Raw genomic sequence first — 27,779 nt, 5'->3', positions numbered from 1 at the left:
TAGATTACTTTGCCACATCCAGGCTGGTTTCCGATTCTTCCCAACTAGGGACTACTCTGGCACTTTGCCAGCGTGGTGGTAGTGGTTAAGAGCGGTGGTTTGGAGCGGCGGATTCTGATCTGGAGAACCGGGTTTGATTCCCCACTCCTCCATATGAGCGGCAGAGGCTAACATGGTGAACGGGATTTGTTTCCCCGCTCCTGCACACGAAACCAGCTGGGGGACCTTGGGCTAGTCACAGCTCTCTTGGCCCCACCCACCTCACAGGGTGTCTGTTGAGGGGAGGGGAAGAGAAGGTGATTGTAAGACACTTTGAGTCTCCCTTAAGTGGCAGACAAAGTTGGCATATAAAAACCAACTCTTCTTCTACTACTACTACTACCTGTCGCTCCTTTGGACCCTCTCAGTGAAAGAGATGCTTAAGTTCACTGTTCTGGGCACCACAGTTTCAGAAAGGTGTCAGCAGCAAATTCAGAGAACTGAGATGACAGAGGGATGAAAAAGACAAAAGAAGTGGGAGGGGCTGTGGCTCAGTGGTAGAGCCTCTGCTTTGCAAGCAGAAGGTTGCAGGTTCAGCCCCCGGCATCTCCAGTTAAAAGGGACTAGGCAAGTAGGTGATGCAAAAGACCTCTGCCTGAACCCTGGAGAGCTGCTGCCCGTCTGAGTAGACAATACTGACTTCAATGGACCAAGGGTCCAATTCAGTATAAGGCAGCTTCATGTGTTCAAGTGGAAGCAAGGGAGCATGTTTAAGCTTAGAGCCGGGATTTTCAAACCTCGTTCCTAGGATTCTTCTTCTTTGCAGGAGAAGTGCAGGGTTTACTCAGCCAAGAAATCGATGTGGAAAGAGCCCCCGAGGGTAGGAAGTGTGAAAAGATTGTGGGAGAGCAGTGTATGCGACAGTTGTCAATTATTTATAGAACGTCATAAAGAGCCGGAGCAATCGTCCATCCTGTTTGCTAAGGAGCAGGGTAAGAAGCCATGGGATGGATTGCCAGATGACTGGATTTTTGCGTGGATGTGGGTGGGTGTGCAAGAAATGAGCAGTTGTGGATTATTCATTAAACAGGATCTTTCCAGGCACCTATGTTCAAAGCAGTGCGTCTGTTGCGGGGTTCGTGTGTTTTGCCAGCCTTCAAAAAGATCAGTGTTTTGTCCGGGGGGGTGGAGGTGGGAGAGCAATTCTTCCTTCTCCAGTGCCAACAACTATGGATTCAGGTGTTATGTGGCATATGATCGGACAAGTATCTCAGGTAGGTAATTGATGTCTCTTCTGACGGCATTAAGATATAACTCCTCTCCCCCCCCCCCATATCAGCATCATTCTGTGACCTGTTTGGAAATTATTATTTCTCTTTTTTTCACTTGATGTTGAACCAATACAGCCCGGGAGGGCTTTATCTAGCCCTTGTATATATCGCAGAATCATAGAATAGAATCATAGAGTTGGAAGGGACCACCAGGGTCATCTAGTCGTGCGGTTCTCAACCTTTTTCTGATTGTGGCCCTCTTCCGACCTTGTTTCCTTCCTGTGGCTCCCCTGCCTACTGGTGGGAAAGCAGCTATTGAAATGTTTTGTTTGTAAATAGCCAAGGAACAAAGAAGCATAAACAGCCACACAAAATGCACACATGCAGTTCTTAATGGGAAACTGAAATTTACAAAAAATACCCCACAAAAAGGGAATACAACACGCTAATAAACAACAATGTTCACGTACAAGGGAGAACAAAGCCTCTACCACCGTTGCACATTGGGTTGCCAGGTCCCTCTTCTCAACTGGCGGGAGATTTTTGGGGCGGAGCCTGAAGAATGCGGGGTTTGGGGAGGGACTTCAATGCCATAGAGTTCAATTGCCAAAGCGGCCATTTTTCTCCAGGTGATCTGAGCTCTATCGGCTGGAGATCAGTTGAATTAGCAGGAGATCTCCTGCTACTACCTGGCAGTTGGCAACCCTAGTTGCACAAGATTACAGCGATACAAAAATCCACAGTTGCAAACGATGCATAGAAGTGCAATGAAGAAAGTCATGTGTTAGGTTTTCATGTGTTTCTGTTTTCTTCACTTCTCACTTCCTGCCGTGGCCCCCCATTTATGCAATTTTCACCTGTGGCCCCCTTGGGGGGCCATATGGCCCCAGGTTGAGAACCACTGATCTAGTCCAACCCCCTGCACAAGTCAGGAAATTCAAAACCACCCCCCACACACACCTAGTGACCCCTACTCCATGCCCAGAAGATGACCAAGATGCCCTCCCTCTCATGAACAGCCTAAGGTCGTAGAATCAGCATTGCTGACAGATGGCCATCTATCCCACACTGGTAAAACGGTCTAATGTGCAGCAGTGTCCCCTCAGTTTCATAACCTCTTTTTTTCCCCTTGAAGACTGCGCTCTTCCCGGTTTTTGGAATAATTTCCCCATGAGATAAGGTACAATTGCCTGTGACCGTTGATCGAAGATAGATTCCCCCTTTCGAGTTATCAACAAACAAACAAAATAATGATTGTTAGCATACACAGGGTTGTTTTTTCTCAAAACAGAGGGGCCTTTCTTTAACCTTCTCTGCAGAGGTCAGAACAGGTAATAAGGAAGACAGGGTGCCCTGTTTTCTAGGGTTTCCCTTATTTTAAAAGAGTGTTACATGTCGGAGATCACTGCCATCTTGTAAAACGAAACAAATGGGTATTATTTCAGATCATCGAAATTCTGGGAATGGAAACCTCAAAGCTCCTACATGTGCTTTATTTTAACATTTTTGTTCTAGCATACGAGTCACACTGTCCAGTTCACATTAGTCGGTGTACTGATGCCAAAACATGCCCCTCTGTGCCTGCTTTCTCTTGGGGCATTTCTACGCTAACCATTGTAATTGGTCTAAAGTTAGTTTTAACTATCATTCTGTCCCCAAGAGAAACCTGAGAATATTTGGTGAGAGGGTCCTAGTCCTGTCGAAGAACCACAATTCCCAGAGTTCTGTGAGTAAGAACCTCTCTCGCTAACATATATAGAGAATTGTCTCTCCACTCAAAAGCATATTGATAGAGATGTGAAATTTCTCCGCTTCAGTGCTTAACTATGTTTGTGATTTTTTTAAAAATGCAGTTAAAATGATAATTAATGTACAATAGCTTAACTTGAGTTCCAAAACACTTCATAGCAAATGTGTCAGAGGTGGGGTGCTAGCAGGTGAAGAATTTCATCCATATGATGGAGGGGAAAAAAAGGATTTTTCTGATACAGGAGTTCAACTGACATGAATGGCTGAACGACATTTGATTCTGACTACAAACATGTTTGAAACTGAAATCTGAAATGCTGAACTTAATTCTCACTGGTAACATTTAAGATGATAACGTTAAGTACTGTGTGTTTCTCCTGGAAGGCAGGTATCTCCGTACTCCCTTTCCTCAACGACTGTGCCCATGCAAAACAGAGAAAGTGGAAACAATAGAACATGTTCTGCTGGGACATAAGATCGCAGTCCATTCTCCCCATATTGTCATCCTTTCCTGGGAGAACGGAAGAAGCTGAAGTTTCCCGTCTCTTAGCAGACTCCTCTCGGGAGATAACCACTCAAGTAGCCAAATTCTGCCTCCGGTCTAGTGGGATTCGTAAACGGCTAACTGAAAACGTTTCCCAGTAGAAGATCTTTCCTCCTCTTCTTCAAATCAGCCTTCCAGAATCATCAGTGTTTATTATTAATTGATTTTATTATTTTAACCCAACTTTGATTTTTCCCTAGAGCTGATATTGTATCGAAATAAAACTTGAAGTACTGTGTGTTTGCAAAAACAACCAAAAAGATTCCATCTTTCACAGTGTCAGTTAATGTCAACAGTACACTTAGGAAAGTATCAGTCTGGATATTCAGAGGATATCGGTTCTTGTAGGTTATCCGGGCTGTGTGACGGTGGTCTTGGTATTTTCTTTCCTGGCGTTTCGCCAGCAACTGTGGCAGGCACCTTCAGAGGAGTAACACTGACGGACAGTGTCTCTCAGTGTCAAGTGTGTAGGAAGAGTAATATATAGTCAGAAAGGGGTTGGGTTGAGCTGAATCATTGTCCTGCAAAAAGTATCAAAGGTAATGTGCTAATCATTGTCCTGTAAGTATCAAGATAATGTGCTAATGAGGGTGTGGTATGTTAATGTGGAACCATTGTATCCTGAAGTGATCTGTTAACATGTGGAATCCAAAGCTAATCTTCATGGCTACCTTGATACTTATAGGACAATGATTAGCACATTACCTTTAATACTTTGCAGGACAATGACTCGGCTCAAACCCAACCCCCTTCTGACTACATATTACTCTTCCTACACACTTGACACTGAGAGACACTGTCCGTCAGTGTTACTTCCCTGAAGATGCCTGCCACAGCTGCTGGCGAAACGTCAGGAAAGAAAATACCAAGACCACTGTCACACATCCTGGATAACCTACAAGAACAGATGAACCCTGACCATGAAAGCCTTCTACAATTCAGAGGATAGTTTAAGTTAATGGAATTTTCAGATCGGGATTCTGGGAACCTGGACTTCCAGATGCTGAGGGTTTTTATGTCTGACTAACTTTTCTCTCCCCCCCTCCCTTTCCCAGACTCGAAGCAGAACGGCGATGCAGCGAATGCAGCATTAGCCAACGAGGACTGCCCCACCATCGACCAGGCCCTGTCCCCTGAGGAGAAGTCACCTGTCACACCTGGCGGCCGGGAGCGCTACAACCGGGACCGGGCCTGCTTCCTCCTCTCCACGGGTGACTTCGGGCAATCGCCTGACGGGAACATCCGAAAAGGTACACGGAACACGCACGTGCGTCATTTTTGGCCTGCCTTGTTTGCAAAAGGCATGAACCATAACCTCGAAATGTATCTCCCGAATATGACATCTCCCTCTCCATAATCCTCACCTTATCAAAAGCTAGCATTGCTACCACTCGAGGGGGGAAAAAACAACAACCACCAGTGGCCAATATGCATATATTAGTCTACTTGAATGTGCCTAATATTGGGACTAATCTGCAGGGGAAAGGCGAGGAAAGCAAAAGGCCAGTTCAGAGTACAGAGCTGATGGTGTCCTAGCAACCGCTTGCCCTCCATTTCTCCACTTTTACCTCTCAGCAAATGGTACGTGCTGGTCATAGGACAGTACCCTCCAGCGCCTCTTTTAAAAGGGCAACCCAATGGCGTGACCTCTTTTGAGCGACTTTAGGCTCAGATTGGGGGGAGGGAAAAGCAGCTCCTCCCTCCCAACATTCCCTGTTCTTACCCATTGTTTTCGCAACCTCCTAAACCATCCCGTCAACCATGTTACGCTTCCTGTGCCTACACCCCTCTACGCTCCATTACCGTGTCCTTCTCTACACCGGTATGCTTTCCTAGCCAATGTTTAGTGTCCCCTGGGCTTTACTGCTCCACCATATCCCTTCCTTGTATGTATCATTCTGTTCTGTAATATACTAGTGCTCTTCACCTCCCGGACACGGCCATCTGAAGGAAAGGGACTCGGAGGGTAGCAATTTGTGGGGTGGAGGAACTTAATTTGTGATGATTGTGAGGGTATGAAGTGGTCATAACATACTAGAAAGCTGTTCTTCCTTTCTGTTGTTGGGATCCTCAGATTAGACACTTGGACCCAGGTGACTCGAGTTCAGATTTCTCAATGAAATGAAATTATTTGATGAGCTTCGATGGATTATTCTGCCACAAATCCCCCATATGTGAAACAAGAAAATAGTATGCTGCCTGCCAGGGTCATTGTAAGAAAAACGTATTCCCACTCTGAGCCTTGAATTCGATGGTTGGCTGCAAACCTGGTTAATAGCTAGCCTTCGGGGTACCTAATAACTGTAGCTGAGGTGCTCTTTCTGAAAATAAACAACCATATAAAGGAGTGCAAAGGGTTCCACGTACCCACTCAATACCCAGGTACCCACTTTCTTACAGTTTCCTGCTCCGAAGTTGGAGCAGACCATTCTTCCCAAATCTACACTGAGAGAGAGCAATCCTAAGCAGGTCTACACAGTTTCAAAAGTGCAGTTTCTGAATTTGGTACAGATACAGTTTAATGGGAAGGCGAACCCATGTCGATGGTATCCTTCCCTCACTCCCAGCAGCTTCTGAACAACTGTTTATGATGCTGAGTATTTAACTGGAAATTCAGCAAGGACTTAAAGACAGGGGTGAAATTGGAGCAGGAGCCAGGGATGAGGAGCTGTGGAGGATATGAACCCCCAAGTACCGAAAGCTGTCTGTGAGAGAACAGAACAGAAACATTTATTGCAGCATTACACCAATAAAAATTTAGAACATAACAGCAATGATTACCGCGGGCAGAAAGCTGTCTGTGCGTCAGGCCCCATTGTTTTTTGGACTTCGACAGTTTGCCCTTGCATTTCTGTAATGAGGACCAGAAACTCACATTTTTTAACAAAAGAGGAAGATGAAAAGAGCCAAATCCTTTGCCAAATCCTTTCTATTTGGGGAGGGAGTATCCCTGTAAACAGTAAGGTTGCCTGCGTCCAGGTACTAGCTGGAGATCTCCTACTATTACAACTGATCTCCAGCCAATAGAGATCAGTTCTCCTGGAGAAAAGGGCCGCTTTGGCCATTGGACTCTATGGCATTAAAGTCCTTCCCCTCCCCAAACCCCACCTTCCTCAGGCTCCACCCCAAAAACCTCCCGCCAGTAGTGAAGAGGGACCTGGCAATTCTAGTAAGCAGTGTATTTTATTACAGGTTTATAAACCTGGAGGGTTCTCACAATAATCAGCTCTAATTAGGAGTACCATTAAAATATGGTAGAGTAGCGGGGGAAACCCTTTTAAACCACGCTTTAGTAGGGTTGCCAGCCTCCAGTTAGCTGGAGATCTCCTGAGATTACAGCTGATCTCCAGCCGATAGAGGTCGGTTCACCTGGAGAAAAGGGCCGCTTTGGGTAGGTGGATTCTATGGCATTATACCCCATTGAAGTCCCTCCCCAAAACCCACCCTCCTCAGGCTCTGCCCCCCAAATCTCCAGGTATTTCCCAACCCGGAGCTGGCACACAAATAGGGCAGGATAATATTTGATTTCTTGTTGACTGCAGGAATTAACACTGGAAATGTCCCTATTAGTTTACAATTATCACATTTAATTACTGTCCGGGCTGCGTTCAATCTGATTTTAGTACCGTTGGAAGATTCGCTAGTGGTTCTTACGGGACCGAACATCTCCTGAATCCCCCACTTCTTAATTTGTGGTTCTATTCTAAGCTAGGTGAGAGCTGGTCTGAGTTTTGCCCATCTCACTGCCAAAAGGTGTGGGGGAATACGATCTCCCCAGACAAAAAACCCGCCACAGTGTGGCTGGTGTTTTGTGTAACTGCTTGGTCTAGCATCTGTCAGAAGCTGATCTTAGCAGCATGCAGGCAACTCAAACAGGGACAAGGTTACGCTTGTCACAGCAGGAGAACAGGAGGCTGCAGCAAATGAAAGCCGACGAGGTATTCACTTCCACAGAGGGAGAGAACAGGACAGATGTTTGAGGTGTCACGCAGCAGGGGAAATCAGCAAGGAGCAGCTCCAGAGAAGCTCCAGGGAGAAATGGCTTCTACACTTGGCTCTTCTCATTAGGCCTAAGTCTTGGTGGTTGCATTTCTGGGCCACAGACAACTGAGAGAGAAATTAGTTTCAGATGTAGGAGGGGTAGGAGGTGTTGGCCCAATGGGGGTGCAAGTTTTTTGAGTGACACAGGGCTCTTTGTCAGACGGAATCAACCAGTCGCCGAATGGCCGTGTTAAATCTGGCTTCTGTAAAGATGAGGATGATGCAGGTAGTCCGTAGCTAGCGTGGGTAGTCGCTTAGCTTCTCAGACTAGAAAATAATGTCTGACTGTACGCCTTTAGGAGTGAGGCAGAATCATCTGAATCTTTCTGGCCTGTTAGGGTGAAAAGGTTTCCTTTGTGGGTAGGGTTGCCAACCTCCAGGGACTAGCTGGAGATCTGCTATTGCAACTGCTCTCCAGCCGATAGAGATCAGTTCACCTGGATCAGTTCACATGGCCTAGGTATAGTTTCTCTGGACCCAATACAAACTTGTAAGGCCCTCCCGCACCAAGAAAATGCAACTCTTATCTTTTACATACAATTAAATAATGTTTTGTTGTTTCTGCAATTACATAAATAGGACTATTTTTTTTAATCAGACCCTTCCTCCATATCATGGTAATTGGTTTGCAGTCTGCCCCTTTCCCTTGAAGCCCCAGTAAATGTTACAGACAACCCCCCCCCCCCCCGACACACACACCTAATTCTTAGTCCCTGGATTCAGGTGTTAAAAGCCCAAGTAAACAGGATGGACATGGCCTGGTGCCTGAAAAGATGGTTGACTGGGGCACCAAGTGAATTTGAAGATGGGGGGGGGGTGCTGTGACAAGCGTAACCTTGTTCTATAACTTAGGTGACACTACAAAAAAATTGGACTCTATGGCATTGGAGTCCCTCCCCTCCCCAAACCTCCTCAGGCCCCACCCCCAAAATCTCCAGGTATTTCCCAAATCAGAGCTGGCAACCCTAGCAGACGAGCGGGCTGCGATTGCGGGGCCTCCGGACACCTTGTTTTTAAGGTCCCTAAAACTCTGTAACCATCCTGGATTAAAGGATCAGGATTTCTGTCCTCCTTCACCTCTCCTTGGACGCGACATATTTTTAAAGGGCGCTCCTTCGCTCTGGTCGTCCAAGGTAGAGAGCTGGGTATCATTTGCAGTTTGGCTCCACGAAGGGAAATGTTACTCTGCCCAATTGGCTTTGTGGCGCGTGCACTACGGAAACACATCACTACACCATTTCAGCCACTCTTCCCTTTCTTGGTCCTCCAAGCGCTCACAGAGAAGCATCATAGAGGAGCGTCCTCTCCCCAGCCCTTTTCCTACTCTCAATCTGCTCTCTGTGGTTTTTCGAAATGCCCTGCTGGGATATCACCTGGGAGTGCGCGCGTGGGCGGAAATGTCCTTGGCCAGGAGCCACGGCAATCTTACTGCCAGATTAAAAAGATGTCTGGACAAGCAGGAATAAAGCGATGGTGTTATTGAAATACCACTCGATAATTTATCACATTGTGGTCTCCGGTTGAACGTGATGTATGAAAAAGCAAAACCTAAGGCCGCAACCCAATAACCATGCCCCTCTGGAGAAGCCTTATGTCCAAGTATATGGGATTCCTTTAGAGTAAATGATTCAGGAGTGCCAAACAAGATCGAGGACGGGGCATAACTAGGATGGACAATCGCGGTGGGGAGGCTGTCGTTCATACGCAACTGCTCCTTAATCCAAATGTATAAAACGGGGACAGAACCATCAGAGTGTGCACAGACTTCTTAACTGGAGTACAAAGATGACAGTGAGACCCTGGAGGTGAACTGGTTTACTGTGGCAATAGAAGAAGAAGAAGAGTTGGCTTTTCTATGCCAATTTTCTCTATCTTTTAAGGAGAATCAAACTGGTTTACAATCTCCTTCCCTTCCTCTTCCCACAGCAGACACCTTGTGAGGTAGGTGAGGCTGAGAGAGCTCTGAGGCTGAAAACGCACGGTCGCTTTAGCCTCCTTTATTCCCTGTTTCAGCCAGGATTTAGCCAGGATAGAACCCACGTTCGGCGAAACGCATGCGTTCGATCCTGGCTGAATCCTGGCTGAAACAGGGAATAAAGGAGGCTAAAGCGACCATGCGTTTTTCCCTAAGAGAGCTGTGACTAGCCCAAGGGCACTCAGCAGTAGGGTTGCCAGCTCCAGATTTTCCCCACTCCTCCACATTAAGTCTGCTGGGTAGGGTTGTCAACCTCCAGGTAACAGCTGAAGATCTCCTGCTATTACAACTGATCTCTAGCCAATAGAAATCAGTTCTCCTGGAGAAAATGGCCACTTTGGCAATTGGACTCTATGGCATTGAAGTCCCTCCCTTCCCCAAACCCCGCCCTCCTCAGGCTCTGGCCCGAAAACCTCCCACCAGTGGCAAAGAGGGACCTGGCAACTCTACTTGAACCATTCAAGTTAGCAGACTGCAAACTTCTATAGAGGGGAGCCCAATCCAAAACCTGGTTTGTGTGTGTGTGTTTTTCTGGACAAAGTGCTCCAAAGCAAGGTGCCCCCTTTAGGTTTGCATTGCTTAGAACTAAAGAATAGGGGGCTGGAGGAGGCTGGACCCCAAAACTAGCTTTGAACCAACCCCAAATAATGCATCCCCAGGGAATAGCCATTTAAATATCAATAATATCTGTAGTTGGACTGGAGACAAAGGAACCAGAAACAGCAGATAGGGAACAGGAAATCTCCTCCGCCCTCATCACAGCATCTTTTGAATGTCTGCTGTTTGAGATTATCCCTGCTACTCATCTGGGATTATGCACATGAGAGGGGGGGAAACCCAGCTCATCTGCATATGCTTATTAAACCATTGATATGCAAATAGAAAAGGAGGAGAGGATGACTCTCATATGCTTATAGGAACAAGTGGGAGGGAAGGTGGCATGGTATATCCTGATCTCAGCAGGTCTTAGAAGCTAAGCAGGGTTGGTACTTGGAAGGGAGACCACCAAGGAAGAGTCTGCAAGCCACTTCTGCTTCTCAGTTGCCTTGAATGCCCCTTGCTGGGGTCGACAGCACTTTACATTGGAGCCAGCATGGTGTAGTGGTTAAGAGCGGTGGTTTGGAGCAGTGGACTCTGATCTGGAGACCCAGGTTTGATTCCCCACTCCTCCACATGAGCAACGGAGGCTAATCTGGTGAACTGGGTTGGTTTCCCCACTCCTACACATGAAACCAGCTGGGTGACCTTGGGCTAGTCACAGCCGTCTCAGCCCCACCTACCTCACAGGGTGTCTGTTGCGGGAAAGGGAAGGTGATTGTAAGCCTGTTTGATTCTTCCTTAAGTGGTAGAGAAAGTTAGCATATAAAACCAACTCCTACTCCTCCTCCTTCTTCCACATCCCTCTTTATTTAAGGTTGTCAAAGGCTGCTTTACATTTGCATTTGAGTATTAATTAATCCTTAATATATACATATGTACATAAATAAGTGCCGCCAACTTGAAACTGACTTACAGCGATCCCAGCAAGGGGATTTCAAGGCAAGCGAGAAGCAGAGGTGGTTTGCCATGGCCTTCCTCTGCAGAGTCTTCCTTGGTTGTCTCCCATCCAAGTAACCGACCCTGCTTAGCTTCCAAGATATGATGGTATCAGGCTATACCATGCTGCCTTCCCTCCATCCCAAATGCATATCTGTTTTATTTAAAATGTCGCCACTTCTGTCGAGGGTTAATTTGAGCCCTGGCTCACCCGCCTCAGAATCTGTTTTCAAAAACTGAAATACGTGATGAAGTAATACCAGGGTGTCTTTGAGCATATGCAGAGTGACCTAGCTCCAGTAATCACAGTTTATCTCCATACATTTCGGATTAAGAAGCAGGGCTTGGCTTGTGTTTTGGCACCTCTCTTTTTAGAAGTTAAGCGCCGGTATGCATCTTAATCCAAACATATGCAAATTAAAATGGGAAATTAGGCCACTGCTGTTTTGCATATGATTGTTAATCCAGACGTACGCGGAGGGAAATGTTCCTATTACCTCGCACTGAGGCTGAGCACAATTTGCTTTTTTTTAAAAAAAACAAAAACCTTGATGTGGAGAAGGAGGCCTGGTGGGTTATCCTTTATGCTAAGTAAATCACCTCCTATAGGGAAGTGCCGCCTAGATTGCTTCTTGTACTGCTCTGGCAGCATGTTCCCCGCAGTTCAGAACAGAATGACTATTTTCTCATCTGGGATAGGGGAGATCTGTGTTCCCAGCTGGTAGAAAATTTAGGACACTGTTAGCTTTGGCCAGCTTGAGGAAGCTGCAGAATATCATCTGTGCCAGAGAAGATTTCTTTGGCAAGTTGATGTGGCTGACAAGATAGAAGTGGCAGGAGGAACTTTCTTTCTTTCTTTCTTTCTTTCTTTCTTTCTTTCTTTCTTTCTTTCTTTCTTTCTTTCTTTCTTTCTTTCTTTCTCTCTCTTTCTTTCTTTCTCTTTCTTCCTTCCTTCCTTCCTTCCCTTTTTCTTTCTCCTTCCTTCCTTTTTTCTTTCTTTTTCCTTCCTTCCTTCCCTCCCTTTTTCTTTCTCCTTCCTTCCTCTTTTATTTCTTTTCCTTCCTTCCTTCCTTCCTTCCTTCCTTCCTTCCTTCCTTCCTTCCTTCCTTCCTTCCTTCCTTCCTTCCTTCCTTCCTTCCTTCCCTTTTTCTTTCTCCTTCCTTCCTCTTTTCTTTCTTTTCTTCCTTCCTTCCTTCCCTTTTTCTTTCTCCTTCCTTCCTCTTTTATTTCTTCTCCTTCCTTCCAGTTCAGCAGTAGAATTCTTTATTTTTATTTTTTGAGCATGCTTATATTGATATATCAATACCATTGCAATGATAGGTCAAGCAGGTTTTCTGAATGCCCAGCTTTCATTTTTAAAAAGTCTAGCCCAGGGGCATCGAGCTCATTTGTTACGAAGGCCAGATATGACATAAATGTCACTTAGTTGGGCCAAGTTGGGCTGTGCCTCGGCAGTAGGGTTGCCAACCTCCAGGTTGTAGCTGGAGATCTCCCGCTATTACAACTGATCTCTAGCTGATAGAGATCACCTGGAGAAAATGGCCGCTTTGGCAATTGGATTCTGTGGCATTGAAGTCCCTCCCCTTCCCAAACCCCGTCCTCCTCATGCTCCTCCCCAAAAATCTCCAGGTATTTCCCAACCCGGAGTTGGCAACCCTACTCAGCTGCCCAGATCAAGAGTAGGGGATGGCTGCCTCGGCTGACTTGTGGTCTTGATGAGAGCTTTCAAAGGGCCAGATCCAGCCGGCGGGCCTTATGTTTAACACCCCTGGTCTAGCCCTTTCCCTTATGAAGATATAAGGGAAAAGGCATATCCCTGCAAGGGAAGCATCTAGAGACCTACTTTAAAAAATAAATAAAAGCTGGGGTTTCAGAGAACCTGCTTGACCTAACATTACAATGGTATTTCGATGTCTTTTTTTTTCCTTTAAAAAAGACAAAAATGAAACTGCTTTTCTTCAGAAACGTTAAGCATGAGTACTGAGCAGGGGGTTGGACTAGATGGCCTGTATGGCCCCATTCCAACTCTGAGATTCTATTCTATGAGGAAAAGGGTGACTCAAAATTTGCTTCCAGGAAAATATTGGGGGGAAAGTTGTCTCAAAAGAAACGGGAAAAAAAGGAACCCCCCCCCCCCCAATTGAAAACTAAAGGCATAAAAATACATGTGGAAATCGGGATCAACTGAAGCAGTTTGGGGCCATAACTGACAAAAAACAACAACAACCCTATGTTGGAAAAGCTCAATATTTATTCCAGCATAACTTTTTGTTAGGCAGATGATCACCTCACCCTCACTTTTCTCTCCTGAATATAAAAGCATCTACCTTAGTTGTCCTCTGCTGACTAAAAAACCCAAGCGGGTGATGTTTCCTTGGCTCAAGAAAATACTAGAAAAAGCACAATTGCCCAACAATATATTATCAACAGCTCAGAAATCATGCCTTGGCAGCCGCAGTATGTGAAACAGCCGTCTGTGCATTCTGTGGTCCCTTAGTATTCATGCTCAGTGCATTTACACGGACGGACGCTATAGACCAGATAAAGGTAAAGGTCCCCTGTGCAAGCACCGGGTCATTCCTGACCCATGGGGGACATCACATCCCGACGTTTACTAGGGAGACTGTGTTTACGGGGTGGTTTGCCAGGGCCTTCCCCAGTCATCTACACTTTTACCCCTAGCAAGCTGGGTACTCATTTGACCGACCTCGGAAGGATGGAAGGCTGAGTCAGCCTTGAGCCGGCTGCCTGAAACCGACTTCCATCGGGATCGAACTCAGGCCGTGAGCAGAGCTTGGACTGCAGTACTGCAGCTTACCACTCTGCACCACAGGGCTCCTCCCACTCTAAGTTGAACTTCAGAGACTCAGAGGACAGAGCTGAGCCCTGCATAATCATACCAGACATTCCCATTAAGAAAATTTGGGCAAGGCATCTCACAAAAGACCAAAAATATTATCAGCCGGTCAGGACAAGCGTCCCAATGTAACAAAAACAATCCCTTTATTAAATGGTGCTTGAGCAACAGTACACATATGAAACAACCAAAGCTTGTTTTTTCCTCCCCAAAATTTTAAAAGGTTTAAAAATCTGCTTATCCATATGAGCTTCCCTTCCACACAAAGGCAGGAGCCAGGCGTTCTGTGAGAGGAAACGGAGTGTGGATGGATTGTGGCAGGGCGGAGGCTACAACACCTGGGTGCCTTGGGAGATGAGAGTACGGGGTTAGGATTCGAGGGAGTCTGGATGTGTGGGGATGGGTAATGAGACAGTGGAAGGTCAGTGGAAGCTAGGGCTCCTGAGATCTTTGAGGAGGAGGAGTTGACCGTATCGGACAGATGAGCTCGGGAGTCAGGAGTCCTGGGTTTGAGCCCTGGTTCATCTTGAGAGGTGGGTGGGTTCGCAGCCACACCTTCCGCTCTGTCACCACATGCCCATCTTCTGTGCCACCTCCTCACACCACCTCTGTCTGTTTCTCCCACCCTGACCCCCTGTTCATCTCCATCCATTGCTCCTACCCCTTCCCTCCCTTTTCCTCCCTCCTGCCGCACACCAAATCCTGGGCCCCATAGGCGCCCGCTACCTGCCGCAGCGACCATCAGAATCCTCTGCCACCTCCTGGTACCTGCATGACTACAATGCCAACGCAGCCCCTTGGAAGCATGAGTAGGATGCCCGGAATGGTGAGTAGGCGCCCTACGTCCCTTCCTCCCCCCCCCCACCTCCATTACTAACTCTTTGCTTGCCCTGCTGACTAAACTCACCATCCAGAGTTGCCGTTAGGGTTGCCAGGGTTGCCACTGGTGGGAGGTTTTTGGGGCAGAGCCTGAGGAGGGCGGGGTTTGGGGAGGGGAGGGACTTCAATGCCGTAGAATCCAATGGCCAAAGCGGCCATTTTTTCCAGGTGAACTGATCTCTTATCGGCTGGAGATCAGTTGTAATAGCAGGAGATCTCCAGCTAGTACCTGGAGGTTGGCAACCCTAGTTGCCGTGCACAACAGCTAAGAGCCAGATCACGTGATATGCGTAACCATAGTCAGATTGGGTCACACATAAGACTGGGGAACTAAAGAACAGGGACTGCAGTTTATGGGACCCTACTGAGAAGCAAGAAGTGGGCTCATGTGGCCATTTCAGCTTGGGAGAATGGCGTGGGGAGAAGGCTGAAGTCCCTTCTCTGCACCCCCCTGCCCAGCCGAACTGGGCCCTGGAGAGTTTGGGAACAGTAGTTCCATGGTCTTATATGTGACTGTAAGTTGGATCGGGGGATTCTCCCGCCCGACTCATGTCACATGTACTGTGTAATTTTGTCCTTAGGTTGCCCCTTTATTCAGTAATGCCAGATGAATAGTAGCATGGAACCCAAGTGTTTCCTGGATTATTGTACGGAGGGAAGGGATTCTTTAGATCGGCGGCCATTTTAGACACATGGGAAGACTAGCACTGCGTTATAGAAATTCCATCCCTTCCAACATTTCATGGATGAAAATACGGGCGTGGTCGTAACACCCTATTCTCTGCATTGTGTGTGTGTGTAAAGTGCCGTCAAGTCGCAGCCGACTTATGGCGACCCCTTTTGGGGTTTTCATGGCAAGAGACTAACACCACTTAAGACTCTCCCCTGTCTTTCTTATGAGGCGTTCACGTACTCTGCAATCGCCTCTCCTCTACCACTTCAAAAGCCAATATAGTGCGTAAAGGTAAAGGTCCCCTGTGCAAGCACCGGGTCATTCTTACCCATGGGGTAACGTCACATCCCGACGTTTACTAGGCAGACTTTGTTTTACGGGGTGGTTTGCCAGTGCCTTCCCCAGTTGTCTTCCCTTAACCCCCCAGCAAGCAGGGTACTTATTTTACCGACCTCGGAAGGATGGAAGGCTGAGTCAACCTTGAGCCGGCTGCCTGAAACCACAGGGAAACACCCTGTTAAATAGGGACCATCGAAGGATGTGAAATTCCTTTGGTAGCTCATTCATTTGATGTAGCACCCCAGTTGATGTAGCACTCAGAGGCATGGCAGACTCAGATAGGGCTGCCAGGTCCCTCTTTGCCACCGGCAGGTTTTTTTTTGGGTGGAGCCTAAGGAGGGCAGGGTTTGGGGAGGGGAGGGACTTCAATGCTATAGAGTCCAATTGCCAAAGCGGCCATTTTCTCCAGGGGAACTGATCTCTATCGTCTGGAGGTCAGTTGTAATAGCAGGAGATCTCCAGCTACTACCTGGAGGTTGGCAGCCCTAGACTCAGAGTTCCAAGGTTGCAGACCTTTAGTTCCTCTTCATGACGAGGAAAATCAAACTAATTTTTGCAGGTTGCAGAATTCAGTAACACCCCCCCCCCCCCGCATTTTTGCATTTTGGGGGAGTTACCTGGCAAAGAATTTTGCTCTTTTTAAAATTCAACATTGATGAATATTAGGAGGAGGGATGATACCTAGGCAATGCCAGTTGTGGTGGAAGAGGGCTGGGTCTACAGATTCCATGGTAGGGGAAGGGCAATTGAGCTTTCAGGATCCCTCCGGAACCATAACTTAAATGCTAATATAGACAGACCAAAACCTGTTACAATGAAGGTACATTGCCTTGCCTTCTCTGCGTCTTCTTCTTCCTGTCTATAGTGCCTTACAGCATCTTCTGTAGAATGCTTTATGGCAGCTTTTCAGCAGTTTGACAGGGCTATGGCACTACCAGTCCTACCCTGCTTTTCAGTTAGTCGCCAGTTGATGTATTCATCCCAAGGATTCAGGAGTGAGTTAGGTCCAAAGGCCAAGCTGAAAATAGACAATATTGTGGGGGCAGGTTGGTACTTTTTAAAGGCTAGCCCTCAGTTATCTTCTCGGGGTGTGTGTTCCTACTAGACAACTATGCATCTGTGATGTTCTCACAATGCCTGTCCCAAGGAACTTAGCATTGGATCCTACGGATTTGTTTTGCTAATGGTAGCACCTTCCTCCAGCTCAAGGTGACTTCCCCCAACACGAGACACAAAGATGCTACCATTAGCAGAACAAATCCATAAGATCCACCCCCTAAATTTGGGTGGTAGAGACAGCAAAGAGAGGGAAGAGGCAGGGGAGGATGGAAGAAGCAAAGGCAAGAAAAGATGAATGTCAGCAAATGCGGTCGTACGTTTTTTGGCACGCAGCACAATCCTATACTTTAATTCAGTGCTCTTCTGCCTTTCCAAACGCAGGAACCACTGAGTTGTTTGACATCAGAGTCGTGTGACAGGAAGAAGAGGAACCAGAGTTATGACCACACTGGGTCAAGGTTAGGACCCAGAAAGCTAGGGAAAGGAACCACAAGCCAAGAGGCAGGAGATCTACCCTAGTGAGGAATGAGCTAAGGATCAGAGTCCTGGAGGAACCTCTCTACCACGGAGTGATCTTGTCTTGCCTTCCTGCTGTTTCTCTTAGCTTTCATGCAAAGAGAAGCAGGAGGTGTAGTGTCCTTGCTCTCTACCAGCAGATCTTCCCAAAATGGTGGCTGTAAAGAGGTTGGTGATCCAGCAGGTGTAACCCACAAAATGATCCAGACCTATGGTTTAAAAACCACAGCTAGTGACTAGTGATATGCATAGGATTGCAGCCTTTGGCTATATTCAGCGGAGTCTTGGTTTATTTTTGACCAGAACAAGGCAAGGAAAACACTGGCTCATGAACTCCTGCCTCTTCTCAGAGGCGGGCATTGAAAACTTTGGCCGGGGAGAGCAGGGTAGACGTTGAAATAATAAACAAACAAATAAACTTCCCAGTTTGGAACACAATCGCAATTCATTGCAACATCCAAATTGAGCGAAATGACAAGCTGTGGTTTGTTCTCTTGCCTGCAAACCAGGATCCTTAAATCCCAGTTTAATCCTAGTTTAGCACCCTGGTTTGCCAGACAAGAATGCAGTTTGTCACGCCCATCATGCAAACTTTGGTTAGTTATGAACTGGGAATTCTTCAGCCTCCAGGCTGTTTGGGAAGGATGAGAGTCCAAGGACTTCCTCGCTCGTTCTGATCACGAACAAACCAAGGTTTGTTCATGACATTGGAAGTCTTCAGTGTTTCAATTAGGAAAGACTAAGGGTTTAAAGCAGTCCCCTCCCCCCAGTCACCTCTTCAGGCGTCTCCTACAATACATGCTGTCCAACCCACTCCAGATCCTGTCTGCTTTTGAGGGGGGACCTTCCTTCCATGTGAATTCTTCTCCCCACCTTTCATACTTGTAGGCATATAAAAACCCCTCACAACACTCCCTTGTGTCCCATGTGCTCGTGGCTTGATTTCATATTCTCTGTTTTCATTTTCAGGGCAAATATTGCACCCGTCGAAGGAAGGGAACACGAGGGGGGCCAATCCGTGGCTCAGGATTTGAGAATGCCCATAGAGACACAATGTATTTTTGTATTGGGGGGTGGGGTGGGGGGGACCAAAGCTGCACTCCAAAGAGAAGGATAGAATATTTCCCCAAAAAAGATAGGACTGGAAAGAGGCATAAATGGAGGAGCTAAGATTGGAGGAAGTGAGAGATGACGAAATGAGGTCCACAGGGGGCAGGGGAGGACTGATTTGTTTTAGGAAATAGGATGAAAGCAAGGGAGGGTAGAGTGATTCGTAAAGATGGGTGGGGGTTTAGCACAAAGGACTGGGATGCTGGAATTGCACAAAAGTCTCTCCAGTTTGAGCTTCCCCCGTGTTCTCCTCAAAGATGGGCTGCACCAATATTTGATTCCAATTAATGCCCCATTTCATACGTCTTGTAGGGTCCACCCTGTATTCTCGTAACGCCCCGACCGCGTGAGCCAGGTACGTAACCCAACGCGCACACCCCCCAGTCTACTTGTTACTATGCACCGTTTGGGGTACATCTTCATTTTTTTCCCAGGCAGCCCCAGCTGTTGACCGTTCGATGGGCCCAACATCTCCCTTGCCCTGCCCCAGAGTCGGATGCATGTGTCCGTTTCTTGTACATTATGTGACGAGTGGGTTGCGGCGGGAGGAGGACAGCGGGGAGAAACCTTTAAAGCAGCCTTGAAAATAAGTCAACACAAGTTACTAGCCCCCCTCCCTTTTGTTTTTTACTAACTTCTTTGCTCTAACAAGCCAATTCTTCCTTTGTGGCTTAAAAGAAACAAACAAATCAGCTTGAGTAAATCTTTCCTTCCTGGTCACCTGGCTACAGTTCTTACTCGCCAGAGGTGACCAGGTGAAAGACTGTTTACGTGCCTGCCTTACAGGTTTCCTAGGACTGGCTATGCAGTCACCATCCTGTTCCCTAGTTTAATTAGCGTCCAATTGAGCTGGTGTGAAACAACCACCTGTTCAGATATTGTGGGTGCGCTCCTGTGCCCGTTTGCAATTCCAATTTTCCCTTGTGGGCGAAAAAAGTCATGAGTACAATTCACTGTTTCCCCTGTGCAAATTGTCCAGATTATGAAAACGAGGCCTCTGCACATGCAAAGTCTCTTGTAAGTGCAAAGGAGATAAAGGTGCACCTTGCTCTGGTCACGACAACAAATGTGTGTGTGTGTGTGTGTGTGTGTGTGTGTGTGCGCGCGTGCATGCATGCAATGCAAGTGTGGGTGCAAATGAGGTAAGTGTGAAACTGGGTGCCTGTCAGATGTTCCAGTGCTGCTGCATGCCAGAGAAGGTCTATGCGCATCGAGCACTCCATCTGCACATGCAAAATCTGGCGAGCAAACGAAAAGAAATTTGTCCAATGCAAGGCTATTCGCCCATCTGCATCTGTGCGTGTTTGCCTGTTTGCAGGTAAGCTTCTTTCTGCACATGCAAATTGGGTAAATGTGCAACCAGCGCCTGGTTGCACATGATTCGGATGACATGCACGTGCAAAGAGCACATCATCTCTTTAAGTTTTATTTTGCACAAGTGACTTCCGTGTAGGAAATTCCATCATGTGCGAAGCGATCTTTAGACCGTGCAAGTTTCCCCATGTGCAAATGGAACAAGGTGCAAGAAGATGTTTGTGCGATTAGAGCACCTGGCAGTTTGGGGTATGTGCACTTTGCACAAGCTGTTTTTCCTCCCCCCACCCTTGTGTGTAAAAGAAGGCAAGTTACAGCGATTACTTTTTTTGGGGGGGGTCACTTTTCTTATGCACACAATGGAGGGGGACAGTGATGTCTTTTGCTGCTTGCACAAGCTGTCCTGCTTAGCTTTTCCAGCACGGTGTGACCCGGTCTCCGTGTCTTTCTCTGTCCCCAGCTCTGATTACCGCCTGAGACTGGCTGGGCATGTGAACTCCAGCGCCCCCCGGAGGCAGGTCAGCCCTGCGCACTGCTTTCAATCCAATCTCAGTGTGTTGTTTGTTGTCTTTGATCCTGGGATGGGGGCTGCCAGGGGGAGGGGAAAGGAGGCTTCAGGGCTTTGCGCTCTGCGCGCAACGGTCAAGTTTCTCCTCCTTGCTCAGAGTCGAGAGCTAATAGAAGGGTAGTGGTTCATGCAAAGATCCATGTGCATAATGCCGAGATGCGACTGCTTCTGGGTGGAGCGGCTCTTCCACATGGACGTTATTGGTCGACCAGGTTTGTCGGAGAGATGGGGTGGTGATAACCTTCCAGGAGTTGAGAAACTGGGCCTTGTCTTGTGGAAGGTTTTGTGCAATACTCTGATGGGAAAGCAGATTACTCTTGTGTTGTGTTCTGCAAACGTTCAGTAATGTGCACTGCTGATCAATGAATGCATGCTGTGTGCAAAGCACATGTGCTGACATGTTATCTGCATGCGTAACTTGCAGCATGGCATCACATGTTAGTATGGCGTAGGGGTCCACGCGGCCCAAGCTCATGGTCGCATGCTTTCTGTGTGTGTGCCTCTGTGTTATGCAGCATACTTTACGGTGCTCCTCCAAGTATTCATGCTCTGGGAATACATAGTGTGTATATGTGATGTGACACACATTTGTGCAATATATTATTTTTATTTATCTATTTAAAAACATTTCCATGACTCCTCTCCTCCTGATTCAGGGGTCCCAAGGCCACGAATATTAAAACATTTCAAACATTTAAAAACATTTTGAAGAAGAGTTGGTGTTCATATGCTGACTTTCTCTACCACTTAAGGGAGACTCAAACCGGCTTACAATCACCTTTCTTTCCCCTCCCCACAACAGATACCCTGTGAGGTAGGTGGGGCTGAGAGAGCTGTGAGTAGCCCAAGTGAATTTGCTGCTCTCTAAATACACATTTCCCCCAGCCAAATTCTCAGAACTAAAAAATAAGCCCCCAGGCAGAGTTTTGAGAATTCAAATGGGTGAAAATGTGCATCTAGAGAAGAAGATTTGGTTTTTGTATGGCGACTTTCTCTACCACTTAAGGCAGAATCAAACCGGCTTACAGTCACCTTCCCTTCCCCTCCCCACAACAGACACCCTGTGAGGTAGGTGAGGCTGTGAGAGAATGACTTGCCCAAGGTCACCCAGCTGGCTTCATGTGTAGGAGTGGGGAAACAAATCCAGTTCACCAGATTTGCCTCCGCCGCTCACATGGAGGAGTGAGGAATCAAACCCAGCTCTCCAGATCAGACTCCACTGCTCCGAACCACCGCTGTTAACCACTACACCATGCTGGTGTACTACACCACCATGTTGTACTCACATGTTTATCTAGTCATTTAAAATATTTATATCCCACTTCTTCCTCCTAATCAGTTGTGAATCAAAGTAACTGGCATTCTACTGGCACCAATGATGTGCATTTGGACCGCCAGTTCCACCTAGACGGTAGGTTGTTCGTACAACACACAGCGGGATATTCAACATATACCTAATTTGTGCAGCCTACATGACTGTTAGCTTCACGTAATGCTCAGTCACACAACATACAGGTTATACACAATCCTCCATCTGTGACACTGGTCTTTTATGCACGGCTGTCTCTCTCGTCGTCACTCCTCCGATGACTTGGGTCTTTGTGTTGATTACACATGCCGTTTCCAACCGTCAGAGGTCGCCTCGCTCTCCCCCTGCGTTCCCCCATGTTTTGCCCGCGTTTTCAAATTCGAGATAAAAGAGGTCCCACAAAACACAGGGAAACGCAGGGGGAGAGCGAGATGACCTCTGGCGGTCGGAAACGGCATGCATAACCCAAAGAGCCCAAGTCATCGGAGGGATGACGGCGAGTGAAACAGCTATGCATAAAAGACCATTGGCTTCCGTTGTCTGAGAGCACAATGTGCAACCTATATGAACATCTGTTACGATGCATGACTTAAACGCATATTTTGCCTGTAGCTGATTCTGCAGACATGCACAGTCCACATAGACCTGCAATCCCGCACGTTCAAGTGTGACACATTACACCCCTACGAGGTGTCCTTTACGGCATTCCACTCCAGCACGGATTATGTGATGAAGTAGACTCTCTGAGCATTGTACTCTGAAGCTCTCCTTTCCCCGGGATCTTGAAGCTGCCTTATACTGAGTCAGACCCTTCATCCATCAAAGTCAGTATTGTCTACTCTGACTGGCAGCGGCTCTCCAGGGTCTCAGGCTGAGGTCTTCCACATCACCTCCTACCTGATCCTTTCAACTGTGGAGAGGCCAAGGGATTGAACCTGGAACGTTTCCCCATGCCAGGCAGAGGCTCTACCATCGAGCCACTGTCCCTCCCCAGCTTCTGTGACCACACCACAAGTAGCGATGGCATCTCACTCATATGCGTCATGTGTATAACCATCTGGGGCACCTTCACTGCACCGCTTGCCTCTTATACATCTGTGATGGGCTAAACATCTGCATAAATGCTCATTCTACTGTCACATTAAGCATGGGCCCATGCTGCCCCGGCCTGACATAGGAGGCATGCAAGCATGAAATGGATTCTTTTCTTTGTATGGCATGCATGGCTTTACGGAGCATATATCTGGGGGAAGGGAGTGGGGAGCAGGTCGTTACTGACATCCAAAACTTCCATAGGGAAGAAATAACTCCAAGGAAAGAGTGCTCAGTTGGCATTGGCAAAGAGAGATTGCTTGGCTGTGCCATTCTGTTTTTTGTTTTTTTTTAATGTGGAGGAGCATTCAGACATGCACTTCCACTGCCTTCCAAAGGATTTACAAGTTCACAAGGTTGGAAGAGACCACAAGGGCCATCCAGTCCAACCCCCTGGCATGCAGGATCCCACAATCAAAGCGCTCCCGACAGATGGCCATCCAGCCTCTGCTTAAAGACCTCCAAAGACGGGGACTCCACCACCCTCCGAGGCAGCGCATTCCACCGTCGAACAGCCCTCACCGTCAGAAAGTTCTTCCTAATATTTAGGTGGAATCGCTTCCCCCCCCCCACGTGCATCCCCCCCCCCCATGAAACACATAGCGAAGCCCTTGCTAATTCTTACAAACTGTTGTAAGGTATGTCAGTTATTATTATTATTATCCTCACTGTATAGATTGGAGAGAAATAGCACAAGTCACCCGGTGAGTTCAGTTCCAGGGAACCGCAGCTTAGGCATTACATCACACTGACCCTCTCTGGTGGGCTGTGTAATTCCAGAGGGGGAAGCCCTGTTAGTCTGCCGCAGCAGAATAAAACAGGAGCGGCACTGGCAAGACTAAGGCCATTTACGCATGGGAGGTTTTGCCTTGGATTTGCTGCTTGCTAGATGCACATTTTCACCGTCCAAATTCTCAAAACTCAACAATAAGCCCAGAGTTTTGAGAATTCAGATGGGGGAAATGTGCATCTAGAGAGTGGCAAATCTAAGGCAAAACCTCCGTTGCATAAATGGCCTAACAGGCTTTATTCCAGCATAAGCTTCTATGAGTCAGAGCTCACATCATCAGATGCTGTGACTCAAGCAAGCTTGTAATGGAGTGAAGACACATGAACACATAAAGCTGCCTTCTACTGAATCAGACCCTTGGTCCATCAAAGTCAGTATTGTCTACTCAGGCTGGCAGCGGCTCTTCAGGGTCTCAGGCGGAGGTCTTCCACATCGCCTACTCGCCTAGTCCCTTTAACTGGAGTTGCCGGGGCTTGAACCTGGGACCTTCTGCATGCCAAGCAGATGCTCCACCACTGAGCCACAGCCCCTCCCCAAGAAAAGCCATGCTGGATCAGACTAGTCCACCAGTCAGATCAAGTCCACCAGTCACATGAAGCTGCCTTATACTGAATCAGACCATCAAAGGCAGTATTGTCTACTCAGACTGGCAGCTGCTCTCCAGGGTCTCACATTACCTACCTGCCTAGTCCCTTTAGCTGGAGATGCCGGGGATTGAACCTGGGACCTTCTGCATGCCAAGGAGATGCTCCACCACTGAGCCATGGCCCCTCCCCTAATGAACTTGGTTAGTCTTTCAGGTGCCAGCAGACTCCTGTTTTAGTGGGGTTAATGTGGGTGTTCAGGTAGGGCCAGGAGGTAGGATGCCAAAGGACTCAAATATTTGCCTTTTCTGGAGATATGGGAACAGGCAGCTGCAGAAGCACCACACCCCAGGAGACCCCACTACTGACCTATTGCAGACGCTCCTCACATTAATGCGCACCCTGAAGCTGCCTGACACTTGAGTCAGACCCCCGTGGTCTATCAAGCTCAGTCTTGTCTCCTTTAACTGGTCGTGGCTTTCCAGGGTCTCAGGCAGAGGTCTTTCACATCACCTCCTATCTAACAGCTTTAACTGGAGATGCTGGGGATAGAACCTGGGACCTTCTGCATGCCAAGTAGATGCTCTACCCATGATCCCACAGTGGCTGCTCCTCCTTGGTGTGTTTGTTTGAACAAGAAGAAGAGTTGGTTTTTATATGCCGGTTTTCTCTGCCTTTTTAAGGAGACTCAAACTGGCTTACAATCTCCTTCCCTTCTTCCCACAACAGACTCCTTGTGAGGTAGGTGGGGCTGAGAGAGCTCGGAGAGAACTGTGACTAGCCCAAGGTCACACAGCTGGCTTCATGTGGAGGAGTGGGGAATCAAACCCTGTTCTCCAGATTAGACTCTTAACCACTACACCATGATCAATAATTCTAATCAAACACAAGGCCAAAAGCTGATGGGTTGGTGGGTAGGCAGATCACAAGAGGGTTGGGGAAGGCGCTAATTCCCTGAGCCTGGAGGGCATCTTTGGTTAGAAGCCAAAAATCATAGGCGAGCGTTAACCTCAGGATGCAGGAATGAACAGTCTGACAGCTCATGGCGTGTGCCTATGGGAAAGGTTGCTTAAAATGAGGAACCTAGGGTTGCCAACCTCCAGGTATTAGCTGGAGAGCTCTTGCTGTTACAACTGATCTCCAGCCGATAGAGATCAGTTCACCTGGAGAAAATGGCTGCTTTGGCAATTGGGCTTTGTGGCATTGAAGTCCCTCCCGTCCTCAGGCTCTGCCCCAAAGGACCTGGCAACCCTAGAGGAACCAGAGCAGAATCAGTAGCTTGACAGTCAGGTGGCATCCCATTGACCCATTTGTGTCACATGACCCTTGCATTGCTGGCAGCTGCAATACTATTTTCTACCCTACATAGGGGAGGGGGAGGGGTGTTTCCTTGATGCCATGGCATCACTTCCGGTTGCGCAACCAGAAGAGACATTATGTGAGGCTCTAGGAATCCCCCAAGACTCCGTGGTAAAACCAAAGAGTTATGGTGGGATTGCTAGAGTTTTGCGTCAGGGCTGTGTTGTCACTTCCTGCTGTGTAACCAGAACGGACGTTATGGCACAGCACTGCACAACACCTTCCCCTCTGCCCCCAAGCTCCCGGAGGCTGCTAGCTCTCGGCTAGCAACCTTATCTGCAACCGTGACACCGGGGAACAGCCAAAGCTCAAGGGAAAAACACAAAAGTCCTCGGTTCAGCTGCTGATGTTTCCAGTTCATAGAATCGTAGAGTTGGAAGGGACCACCAGGGTCATCTAGTCCAACCCCCTGCACAATGCAGGAAATTCACAACTACCTCCCCCCCACCCCGGTGGCCCCTACTCCATGCCCAGAAGATGGCCAGGATGCCCTCCCTCTCATCATCTGCTTACAAGGCAGCAAGGCTGGGAGAGATCTCTTCTGATGTTCTCAGAGAGTAGGGTTGCCAGGTCCCTCTTCGCCACCGGCGGGAGGTTTTCGGGGCGGAGCCTGAGGAGGGCAGGGTTTGGGGAGGGGAGGGACTTCAACGCCATAGAGTCCAACTGCCAAAACGGCCATTTGCTCCAAGTGAACCCATCTCTGTCACCTGGAGATCAGTTGTAATAGCAGGAGCTCTCCAGCTATTACCTGGAGTTTGGCAACCTTATCAGAGAGCCATCTGCAGTCTGGGCAGACAACTGCGGGCTACGTGGGCCTTGAGTCTGGCTCAGGGTCAGGCAAATTCATAAGAAGCACAGCAGAGATGAACAGTTTCCTCTGACAAGCTGGCACACCTCTGCCACCCAGCACCTGGTATTGAGTCTCCCAGTGCTTAACATTTGACCATTCAGTCGCCTTTCTCCTCTTTTACTCCTCTCTGTCTCTTATTTCTATCTCCTTCCCCACAGCGCTCCCTGCAGGCTATGAGAAGTCCCACAGCCTGAACAGCATTGCTGGACTGCGCCTGTCTCCGGCGCCCACCCCCTTCGGCTCGCCCGGTTCCGTCCGACGCCCCCGCTCGCCCATCCCTTCCATCCTATAGAGACACAACAGGGATGCTTGGGGTTAGCTTGTACGTTCGTTTCTTTTTTTATATTAAAAAAAAAGAGAAGAAGAAAAAGAGAAAAAAAACAAGGTAATGCCAAAAAAACAAAAAAAGCAAAGGGGAAAAACAAAAAAGGAAAGAAAAACAAAAGCAGCCAAATGCATTGGAACAAAGACCCAGCGAGAGGCATCTCACAGGTGACGTTGCACTAAAGTTTGCACTTTCTGGAGTGTCCATGAGAATCCTGAGGCCTGAAGCCGCCTGTCCCGGCGGCTGTGGGTCAGGAATGGGACTCAAGAGCTTATTAGGGGAGAGGGCTGATTCGCTCTGAAAATCCAAATACTCCCGGAAGGAGAAGGAGGAGGTGGAGGTCAGTGGGAGAGGGACTCTGCAGGAAGAGGCCCAAAGCCCCCTCCTGTGCGTGCCGCCTGCACTCTCCCCCCTCTTCAACCTCACCGGACTGCACGATATTTCTCTGGCCCTGGCTTTGCGCTTTTATCTCTCTCTGTTCAGTGCTCCCTCCCCCTTCATCATTTTACTCAGGACTGTAATGAGCCATAGAGCTTAGTGATACCACACCTCTCTTTTCTTTCCTTCTTCCCTCCCTCCCTCCCTCTCTCCCTCTCTCCTTTCTTTCTTTCTTTCTTTCTTTCTTTCTTTCTTTCTTTCTTTCTTTCTTTCTTTCTTTCTTTCTTTCTTTCTTTCTTTCCACATCTCTCCACCTGTCTGTATGTTGACATTGACGTTCATTTCATCTGTCAATCTCTCTGACCCTTCTGATATGTTTGCCTGCCTGCCTGTCCCTACAAAAATACCTCTCCGTATGTCAAAACCATGGTAGACATCCATCCATCCAGTCTCTCTCTCTCTCTTTGTCCCTCCCCCTTCCTACTTACTGAGCGATTCTGGTTCTTTGAAAACATGGACCCTCCATGATCTCCCTTGGGAAGGCCACACACCCATCTGCCTTGGGCCTCCTGTCTTTTCTTGGAATTGTTCTTTTTGTGCATGGATCTTCCATCAAATCACAGCAATAAGGTCAAGCGTTCCTTCTGCCTGGATGCATGATTTAAAAACAAAACAAAACGAC

The 27,779-nt window shown here is 47.8% G+C and overlaps 1 protein-coding gene across 6 annotated transcripts in view; it reads left to right on the top strand.

Moving 5' to 3' along the window:
- LOC130489488 (potassium voltage-gated channel subfamily C member 1-like) overlaps positions 1-26,724 on the top strand; it is a 59,374-nt gene extending 32,650 nt beyond the window's left edge. The window contains exons 3-6 of one of the 6 annotated variants that reach the window (XR_008933834.1): positions 4,599-4,793; positions 14,668-14,778; positions 18,841-18,883; positions 26,553-26,623. Coding sequence is in view for 5 of the 6 variants with exons in the window: in XM_056863220.1 (XP_056719198.1) it covers positions 4,599-4,793; positions 26,553-26,686 (329 nt within the window). In the remaining variant the exon portion in view is untranslated. Of the gene's footprint in view, positions 1-4,598; positions 4,794-14,667; positions 14,779-18,840; positions 18,884-20,302; positions 20,333-26,552 lie in introns of those variants that run through there. The other 5 variants (XM_056863221.1, XM_056863222.1, XM_056863223.1 and 2 more) reach the window with 5 other exon arrangements.
- The last annotated feature ends 1,055 nt before the right edge of the window (positions 26,725-27,779 follow it).

The sequence above is a fragment of the Euleptes europaea genome, chromosome 18, assembly GCF_029931775.1.
Source record: "Euleptes europaea isolate rEulEur1 chromosome 18, rEulEur1.hap1, whole genome shotgun sequence".
Taxonomy (NCBI): Eukaryota; Metazoa; Chordata; class Lepidosauria; order Squamata; family Sphaerodactylidae; genus Euleptes; species Euleptes europaea.
This window is presented reverse-complemented; position numbering and strand designations above follow the sequence as displayed.